Source organism: Epinephelus moara, chromosome 18 (genome assembly GCF_006386435.1).
Source record: "Epinephelus moara isolate mb chromosome 18, YSFRI_EMoa_1.0, whole genome shotgun sequence".
NCBI classification, from domain to species: Eukaryota; Metazoa; Chordata; class Actinopteri; order Perciformes; family Serranidae; genus Epinephelus; species Epinephelus moara.
The window spans coordinates 8,242,479-8,252,974 of NC_065523.1; the positions used below are offsets into that span (position 1 = coordinate 8,242,479).

General features: G+C 39.3%; 1 protein-coding gene across 1 annotated transcript; it reads right to left on the reverse strand.

Annotated features, from left to right (window-relative positions):
- Positions 1-602: 602 nt before the first annotated feature.
- pyya (peptide YYa) lies at positions 603-9,534 on the reverse strand. Its single transcript, XM_050068959.1, has 4 exons — positions 9,415-9,534; positions 6,781-6,968; positions 1,145-1,225; positions 603-1,032 (listed from the first exon to the last, which is right to left on the reverse strand). The coding sequence occupies exons 2-4, from the start codon at positions 6,966-6,968 to the stop codon at positions 1,008-1,010; spliced, it is 294 nt and encodes a 97-aa protein (XP_049924916.1). The 5' UTR covers positions 9,415-9,534; the 3' UTR covers positions 603-1,007.
- Positions 9,535-10,496: the final 962 nt, after the last annotated feature.

Sequence of the window (10,496 nt, forward strand, 5' to 3'; positions counted from 1 at the left end):
TCTCTTTTTAGAACGGAAATTACACTATATTTTTGTGCAACGTATCCACATACAACGGTTCATATGATATACTCACAAAAGCGCTCCATGAATGATGTTATGTAACATAGAGTTACATGCTTAACAAAAAGTTTCGTGGGTTAGGCTTGGACAAGAAAAGTTACTGTGGTTAGGTTTGACGTGCTTTAAAATGACTCAAAGTTGAAACGATTCTAAACACTGGTCTCCAGGGGAAAGTCCTGTGTTTTGTGTTTTACAGCGGACTATTTGCTTCTTTACCTCTGTCAGTGCATTGGTCACGTCATCACTGCCTTCTCCAATATGTGGGCTATACACGAATTACCCCATAGTTAAATGGGATTCATACAAATACAAAGTATGAGACAAGTTTGATTCGTGAGCTGGTTTTAAAATATTTTTGCTCATGGGCTTGAAGCTGAGTGACACAGATTGGCTCGGGGGAGATGGATTGTTGGACATTGTTGGGTTTGGTCTTTTTGATCCATTATCCAGAGACTAAGATATAAAATGAGTATACACTGCACACTCACAGCATCATTACACAAATCCCCAAAGAAAACTATTCTGATTAATCAACAAACTTTAATCACACAGAACAGTTTTTATTCATTTATTCTGATGTTACTTTGTACAGTAGCAACATTAAAACAAGAATTTCCTCCTTCCTGAACAGTGTTAAACAGACAGTAGAGGGACGTTAATGCTCACACACACACACACAGACACAGTTCCACCTTCTGATTAGTAGCTCTGATCTCATACATATATTTTATTTCATTAATAAATTATGTACAATCTTGTTGTAATGAGAGAGATGTGAGAGAGTGACAAGAGAGACAGAGAGAGCTTGTTTTCCGGACAGTGATGGTCTTCCATTGGGGTCAGGTTCAGGGGTCAGAGGTGAGAGGCACATGTCGGCCCCTCCAGGTGCATTGTGGGATGCGCCCAGAGGGAATGCCTGATGAGGAGGGAGAGGGGTGGCGCAGTCACCACATGTAGGAATCATCGTATCTGTGGAAGAACACAAGGAAGAACGTGTAACGCTTGTAAAAGTTATCAATGTTCATATGGGTTCACTACAGGTCACATGACTCCTTCAGCTTATGTGTGTGAGGGTCTTCACCTTGATCTCTGGTCTCTGTTGCTGTCACCACCAAACAGCAGCTCTGCAACCACATCCTCCTGAGTTGAACGCTTTCCATACCTGGGAGAGAAATAAGGAGAGCTGTTTTTAGCCATGTTAGTGGAAAAGTTGTTGACAACTATTGGATCGATTGTTGTTCAAGTTGGTACAGACACCCATCATGAACAGAAGATGAATCCTACTAACTCTGGTGATCAGCTGACCTTTCATCTAGAGCCACTAGTCAGTTAGACTTCTCAGTCAGTGAAAATTCTCAACATCTATTTGATGGATTAGCACAGAAGTTTGTGTATTCATGTTCCCAGAGAATGAATCCTCATGACTTCGGTGATCCTCTGACTTTTCCTCTAGTGCCAACATGAGGTTCACATTTGTGGTTTTGGATAAAATGTCTCCACAACTATCAGATGGATTATCATGAAATGTAATACACTCTTTCATGTCCCCCATCATCAGGTAAAGTGTTAATTTAACCAATGCTTTGGTTTATGACTAAAAACCTGCAAATTAATGACATTCCCATAAGCCTCATCACTACTGTGTTTAGTGCAAATAAGCAAATGCTAGTATGCTAACTTGTTTGCATACTGATGTTAGCATTTAGCTCAAAGCACCATTTTGCTTACATACAGCCTCCCAAAGCACCTGGCATGGGGGACCTATCATGCTTGTCTGTTTTGAAGCCTACGTCTTATAAGGCCTATGTAGTGTTACAATGAAGGATGTTTATCGTAAACATGGCCAAAGTTTAATATAAGGAGGTAGACATATGTAGAAGTAAACCCAATGCTTAAAAACTTTAGGCTTCCCACAGCTTTTTTCTCCCCTGGCTGCTACATGTGTGCTGGATTTCTTTATATGGTCATCTGCTCGTACATTACTGCAGGTGTTTGCATTACGTAGTCCACACTTACTCATGAAGCTACATGCTAACATTAAGGAAACATGTGAACATAATTACTGACAAATTTCTCTCTGATTTGGGCTCATATTCCTGCTGGAACATGTCCGGTTGTGTTAAGAAGCTATTTCAAAGTAGAAAATGCCTCTTTTCTCCGTTACAGAGATGGCAAGATTTGTAAGACCTGGAGACACTGACCAATCAGAGCAGACTGGGCTTTTTTGGACTTAAAGAGACAGTCGCTAAACTGAGCTTTCTTGAAAGGTAAATACGGGTGTTTCAGCGCTGACAGTTTGAGGAGACCTTTAAAGAATATTGAACATATTCAAGTAGAAATCTTAAATACAAATAGTAGTATAGTAGCATAGTAGGTCCTGTTTAAACACTGTAATCGAAACACAATTCTGTTTTAAAATTCCCTCATTTGCCAGACTGTTCTTATGCACTGTTTGTATGTTTTCCTACGAAAAGTAATACACCAAAGTTCGTACTGTACATATTCCATGTAATGACGAGCTATAATGTGACGATCATGTGACCAGTTCACTGATGGGAGTAAAGAAGGAAGCGGTTCAAAACGAGGCAGGTTGGGACAGTGGATGAATCACAAAACACAGGATGTTCCCCCGGAGACAAGTGTCCAGAACCGCGTGAACTTCGAGAGAACTTTGACTCATTTTAAGGTATATCATCACTGTATTTTTTCCCTAAACCTAACCGCAGTAACTCTATATTTATTACGTAACTTTACATTAAGGATGTAACGTCATCTGTGGGGCGCTAATTTGTAGGATATCATATGAACTGTAGAGTGTGCATTTTCGTAGGATATCGTATTGTGAAAATGTTACTTTCCAATTTGTAATGCAAGTTTTCTGTTATAAATTGGTAGTCGCTAGACCCTAACTGAGATAGCTCTAATGACATCACTATGACGTTATACAATTCTTTCACCAGGCTGAGTAGTACTCCTGATGATCAATAAACTGACCTTTATCAATAATACTAGTTGAGTTTTCCTTTATACAAGAATGTCTTTAACTGAGACAAATGAAAACAGCGCTGTTTTCCAAAATCAAGACTTTTTTTTCCCATAATACATTGCTTCCTGTCTCAAAGAGGACACCACTCGCCTGTTCAAAACCTTTGGTTTGGGCAATTGTTGTAGCCTACAGGATGAAATGAAGCACATATATTATGTTTTATATTATGAGACATTCAAGACTATTTTGTCTTCTTGTCTTTTTTTGTGTCCTCTTACTCTGTCTGCCTTTTAATCTGTTGGTTCAGTTTCCCTCCCTTTCTTCCTTACACTGTCATTTCACAGTCATGTTCAAACTGTGCAAGTCAGAGTGTGTGTGTTTTAATGCTGGTTTGCGTAAGTGGGTGCTATTTCCAAGTCTGGATGAGTCTTATCATTGTCATGATAAGGAAACCAGGGGTCCAAGAGAGCCGCAAATGTAAAACCACAGAGCCGTTTAACAGAAAGTTTACTTCCTAATGTGTGTGTTTATGTGTGAGTATGTATGTGGAAACATTGCATTTCAACACAACCCCTGCAGCGCGACCTGCAGTTCCTCTGTTTTCCCATCAACCACCTGTTCCACCTCCCACTATGCCCCCAGCACCCAATCTTATGCTTCGTTACACACAGGGAGGTGGATGAGTGTCTTTGCCCTGTAGGAAAGCAATCATACAACTCTGTCTCAGCTGTCACACAGTGGCACACATCAGGATGTAAAATGTTTTCCCCTCTGATAATGGCCCGTCTGCACCCATATATCTGCCTGAGTCTCCCTGGTTGGTCCTGGTCTTATTTCCTATCTATCTATCTATCTATCTATCTGTCTGTCTGTCTGTCTGTCTGTCTGTCTGTCTTTCCATTTGACTATCTTCCCCTGCATCTGCTGTTACTGTTCATTTCTTCTCCTGTCTGATTGAGACTTTAAAAATTGTCAGCTGCTTATAAACTCAACCGACTAAACTATAACCAAAAAAATAAAAATAAATAATGGTGTCATAACGTCGTTGCTATTTTGTTTACAATTAGTGCCTAATTCCACACAGGTCTTTGCAGGAAACTTCCTAAAACTTTTTTTAGGAAAGAAGAAATGGCGCACTCTTTTTTTAAGCTAGCTTTGCGGTAGTGGTATATTGTGAAATATGACAAGCATCCATTAGCACCAACCATGTTGGCATAGCTTGGAGGGAAGAGGGCTATATAATGCTCCAAAGTGTCACCTTAAGATATCTGAATGAAAATGGGTTCTATGGGTACCCATGAGTCTTCCCTAAACTTGAGAAGGCTTGTTCCAAGTAAATGTTTTGTTCCTAAAAATCTAGGTACTTCACTCTAAAATTGTTTGTTTGTTGTTTTAAGGAAGAGGACAACCAGCCTATTTGAAGAACAATGAATCGCCAAATGCATATATATAAAGACATTAAGGTTTCTAAACCCCCAAATTTCCAGCAAAACTTCACAGGATATGAACTCAATGGAAACTATGGCTCTGGTTTTTATGTGTTGAGTAAAGACAGGGGTATAATTGTCCAGTTATATGATACTTTGAACTGAGGAATATAGTAATGCACCACAGACATCTGACTGCCCAGATCCATCAATTTTATCCATAGCGCCATCACATTCTGCAGCATTTTTTTTGATGCAGTCAAGTCTTCAAATAACCATTAGTTACCTTTATCACATTGGATTTGTCTTCATCTCCAACTCTCCAGTGAAATGTAAACACCTTCTACTCTCAACCAATTGACTTTCTATGGCATTATGAGTCTTCTTTAAACCACATATCTAAATATCAATGACCTATTTGGCTTTCATGAATACGAACAGATAGCTCATGAGCCAGACTGCTTCAGATCAAAAAATATTCCATCTGACAATTCCGTACCAGCAACTTTTATACCTGAGAGCAGCAGGCCTCGCTAACTGGATTTGGGATTCTTTCTTGGGTCCATCTGCACCGATTTTATTGCTCTGGTCCCGTTGATTTGGAGGCCTGGAGGTTTTGGAGAGTGGCCAGTAATCTAATCTACTGAGCTGCCGTGTGTGAGCGAAGGGTTGGGGGGATGGAGGCAAGGTGGGGGAGTGCATCACACATCGACAGAGCTTGGGGCTTAAGTATGAGCGGGAAACTCATAGAACTCAGCCGCTATAATGACTTGAATCAGACAAAATGAAATAAGTGAGCAAACAAAAGGCACACTCAGCTCAGCTGCTGTTTCACTTTTATTAGCTTAACATCTGAAAATCAGTTTGGGGAAGGGTTCCTTTAAATTTTGGGGATCCACATATGGTTCATTACACAGTCTGTCTGTTACGTCTGTCTTCATGAGGACCCTCCATAGCCTTGAGATCTATCTTTAGGGGCCGTATAAAAAATATTAAAGAGGGAGGGGTAAACAGAAAAGAAGGAGTATATTGGCATCTTTCTTTTGGCTAAAGGGACAGTAGTCTGACTTTTTAGTCAATGCAGGAAAGAAACCGCAGATTTATCTTATTTTGGCCTTCCCTTGTCAGATTTGTCAGGGAGGCAAACAGATAGCACTTGGTGATTAAAGTGCCCAGTTTACTCTTTCATATTCATGAGTTTTTATTTATTCAAAAGTAAATGAATTGTGTGGAGTATTCAGCATTTTGTTATACTTGCCATGAATTTGGCAATTTCTAACTTTACTTGCAATGTGTGCAGTGGTGGCTGCAGTGGAAATTAGTATTCCATTTAGATATGGAGATCTAAAATGGGGTCCACTTTCTTAAATATCCACCCAATTGCCAAAAAAAAAAAAAATGTTGGTATTGTACATTTTTGCAAACTATGGATAGGTTACTTTTGTACATTTTTATGTAGTAGATACATTGAAATGTATTGCTGTGGTTTTTATGTGGTTAGGCACAAAAAAGACCTGGTTATGGTTGGAAAAAGATTATGTTCTGGCTTAAAACACCCAAGTTTGAGGCACAATTTCAGCAGGAAACACAGCAATCTCTCTGAAAAAACAAACAAAAAAACAAAACAATGGCTTTTCGTGCCACTATCCACCCCATCAGGTCAATACAAAACACCCATGTTTGGAACCTAAAAAGCTGTTCTTCGGTGGTCTGCAGCTTGGCAGTCATCTCGTCTAAGTGACATGCCATCCACCATCCCCCCCACCTCCCGATGACAAAGTCAGCTCATGTAGGCCTATTATGTCACTTTAGAAACGATGATACCATACATATGAAATGCAGAAATGTAAAGTATTTGGGTTTGCAGAAACGTCCCATGCCAATGTTTTCTTCTGGTGACTGGGCTGTAATTTTGGTATTTTACATGATTTGGAGGATCAAAACAAAGTTTAAAAAATTCAGTAAGTCTTTGGAGGGCCTTGCTTTATCAAAACAATATTGTGGCGAGTGGTGCAGAGATGTACAATTCCAACATTTGTTCTGGTGACTTAGTTGTATAGTATATAATAATAATGATATAATAACATAACTGTAATATTTGAAATAATAAAATGAAAAAAATTAAAATTATACAGTTTCTAATCTAAAGCTAACCTGAGAGCTACACCCTTTCAAAGGCACTTTCCTTATTTGGATTAATTTCTCCTGTCCTGGTGATATCATCGAGCTGTTGAAAATACAGAAGTAATTGTGTATATACACTTGTGCCATGTATATGTACAGCATGTATGTGTATGTACATACCTCTGCCTGGTGATCAGATTGATGTAGTGTCTCAGGGCAGTGTAGTACTTGGCCAGCTCTTCGGGTGGGGCATCTTCACCGGGGTTCTCAGGTTTGGGGGGGTAGGCATCCGCCAGCGTTCCCAGACACACCAGCACACACAGCACTACGGCCACCAGCACTGTCCATGGCTTCAGCATCACGGCCATCTGAAATAGGGTGACAAGATGTTATGGATCCAAAGTTTTAAATGAATTACAATACAAAAAATAGCATGAACTTTTTGGATTTCTTCTGGAGATAAATGACATAGTTGATGTTTTTTTTTTTCTATTAGTGGTTGATTGTAGTAATTGTGCCAAAGTCCCATTTTCCATTGTATCACTGGTGATGTGGAGATGCTTTGTTTGAAAAATCAATAACTAAAAGAAATCACCTCGTATCACAGATATTTGATTGAATTAATCCCCTTCAGAGAGTGATGGACTGACAAAGACTTTTTCTCTTTCTTTTCTAATAAGAACAAACGTGTCAAACGTCTCCTGAGGGGCGCTGGGTGGGAAAATGGTGTCATTTGTTTTCCTAGGAAACATCTGCTCAGGCTAAGTCGGCTGACGAGTAAATAGAGGTGTGTGAAGCAGCTAAACAAGTCAATAAGTATCATGTAAAGGAAATAAAAAACCTCCTTAGGCTGTAGACTGACTTATGATCACACTCCCCTGGTTGAGTGTCGCTTAGCTCCTGAGGACGACGAAGGAAATGGATTGACTCCAGTGGAGGAAACTAATTTCACACACCATCAGGGAGTTGATGCTTGTCATGAAATGGACATAATGTATAGTCATAGGCTGCACATGTAAGATGTGTTGATAATACTCTGTATGCTGTTGCAGCAGCTCAATCGCCATCCTTGTGTATTATAAGGAAGCAATATCTTTTCATTTTATGTGAGCTTTAAGAGGACTACTACAACTACTACTACTGCTTTAATAATAATAATAATAATAATAATAATAATAATGTTCAGGAATTACATGTCTGTTGGCTGTTAAAATATTAAGGCAGGAGGCAATAAAACCCTAACTGACCTTTCTCTAAATCAATACAAACACATAACAACTCAATTGAAAAGCCAATTGAAAGAGAGTCTCATAATCACCAAGGTGGTCGCAAACAACATCAAATGAAAAATAGGCTCCAGAAAAACAGCAAGAGAATAAAAGCTTTCAAACTTATCTCTGTTCATCAGTAAACAGCCTCAGATAAGTACAATAATTATTAAATCGTTTTCACATCTACTTGGGCTTCTACTTTAGCAATCTGCCCTTGAATAACAAGGCTGAGTAATGCCATGAGACAATGAATAAAGTCTATGAGTAGATTAAGCTCCTGATTTTATTGTTGACACCATCAGCCAATAACACATACCTCTGCAGGTGTTATAATGAGCAGCAGGTGTACTTCATAGATTTCCTGCTCCTCTGTTCGCTCTAATGCACTCTTACAATAGCTGCCATTCTTCTATAGCCTATTGCAGAGTTATGAATCACCTATGCGCCTCTGTCTACTGCTGCCTGTGATATCTGAAGCACAAAACAGCGCTTATTTAACTGGAAAAAAAGACAGCAAGTCCGCTACTGTCTATGTCTGCATTAATGGTATGTGAATATTAAACATACAGAAGCAACTATTGAGTTGATTAGATGTGTCGGCGGATTTGGTTTGGATTTGGTTAAAATCCCCGCGGCGCTGTCCGCGGTGCTGAGCGCACCTTATGGAGGGGATTTGCCCTTAGCGGAAACTGAACGCACGAAAGCGATGCCAGAGGTAGGAGCTGACCATTTAACCCCGAACTTTTACAGTTAAATTAGGATAACATACACGTGTAGGCGACTGAGAATAAAAGTGGAGTTAGTAGTTTAAAAAGAAGTGCTACGTTTTGCTATGCCAATCCCAGCTGGCACAGGACGACCTGCAACGTTAACATGTGGTTGAAATTGAAACATTGAAACAACGTTTAATTTTCATGCTTGGAAAAAGGTTAAATCTACATTGAAACAATTTTGAAACAACATTTGAAGTTTATGAAACAATATTGAAACAACACTGCGAAATTAACGTCGATTGATTTTTCAAAATCAAAACATAATTTAACCACGGTAGCCCTATATGATGTTTATCCAACAGTGAGTAAACATTAGAATGGCAGCTGGGATAAAAAAAAAAAAAGTTTTTTAAAAAAGGCGCATCTTAAATCATTAGGGTGCGTTTTGAAGTCGGTACTAAAATAGTAGGACGGGGTGCAGTTTAATTTATCTGCAAAAGTTGAAAAGAAAATAACATTGGCTGAACAAAAAATTTCAACATTTCGGGCTTCTGTTTAGAAAGTATTTCTCATGAAAGTTTAAATTTGTCTTTTTTTAAATCTATTTTTTCTTCTTCAAAAACTGCACAAAGTTTTATAGCCAGAGTAATAACAAAGTTCGATCATTCATTGCAATTCAAATGTACCTCTATTTGGGACCTTGCACAGAATCCGACAGACTATAGCTCACAAACATCCTTATTCGCACTGGGATCAAATGCGCCTGACTCATCCTCACCCAACATGTTAAATAAGGGTCCATTAATAAGAGTGAGAAAGAAGTGACTTACTTTGAAAAGACTTTGGAGGTTACAGGAAGAGGTCGGGACCACAGGTGGTTTCTCGCAACAGCAGTAGAGGTTTGTTTGTGCCGTCGATGACTGTTTTCTTCTCTCCTCTTCGTCTGAACTCTGCACCCCGACTGTGGTGATTTATATAGTTGAGCAGCACGGGAGGAGGGAACGCTTACACCATTGTACGTGCGTGTTTTCGTGTGCGTGTGTGAAGCAAAAAGGGTGGGGAGAGGGGGGCGAATGCGTCAGATGGTGATGATGTTGGAGATATTACGCATCACGCAGTCAATGATGTGTTTTAGATAGTTCACAGATGACATTTTGGGCCATGACACTCAAAAGCTGCATCAGTGGAGAGAAAAAAACAAAAGAATGTTCATGTGGATTTTCGTCTGCTTCTGCCAGAATACACAAACTGGGTCCTGGCCTTCATCCCCCGCTCTCCAAACTGTCCTTTACAGCAAAACTGCAAATTCCCATCACCAGCAGCATCTTGACCTATGACCTCCATAAAAGAAGGGAGAAAAAACAACATGGAAAATCAATAAAATATCACTTAACATGTCCAAATCTATCATTCAACCAGAATATGTCTAAAAAAGAATTATTTAATGAACTGACTACTCGCCAGAGGAGAATGTTGATGTACATTTCTGCAAACCAAGATTACATCACATTTGCACGCCATAAGTATCATCAAGTGACGTAGTAAATGAGCTGACTTTGTCATCAGATGGTTGAGGGGGTGGTGGATGGTGTGTCACCAAAGCGAAATGGCTGCCAAGCTGCAGACCACTGTCGAGACCAACAACTTAGACATAGACTTAGACTTGCTTTATTGTCATTCAACAGACACACCATCGGTGCGCATATTAAAGGAGATTTCGTTACTTTGGCTCATGAGTAGACGCATAAATTATGTAATATACAATAAAATAAAATATAAAACACTGGTATGACTTAAAAAAGACAAACAACAAAACCAGTTGTGTTTTAACAAGTCATTGCTGTATTTAACTTTAACTTTAATTTTTTTGGCGATCTGCTTTTCCTGCTGGAATAGTGGCCTGAAAAGCAGT

What these genes read in the sequence shown, in the direction of transcription:
- pyya (XM_050068959.1), bottom strand. Translation starts at nt 6,968, where the DNA reads ATGGCCGTGATGCTGAAGCCATGGACAGTGCTGGTGGCCGTAGTGCTG. An exon ending in AATCTGATCACCAGGCAGAG is followed by an intron (nt 1,226 to 6,780) that starts GTATGTACATAC and finishes TTTCTCTCCCAG; the next exon opens with GTATGGAAAGCGTTCAACTC. An exon ending in AACAGAGACCAGAGATCAAG is followed by an intron (nt 1,033 to 1,144) that starts GTGAAGACCCTC and finishes GTTCTTCCACAG; the next exon opens with ATACGATGATTCCTACATGT.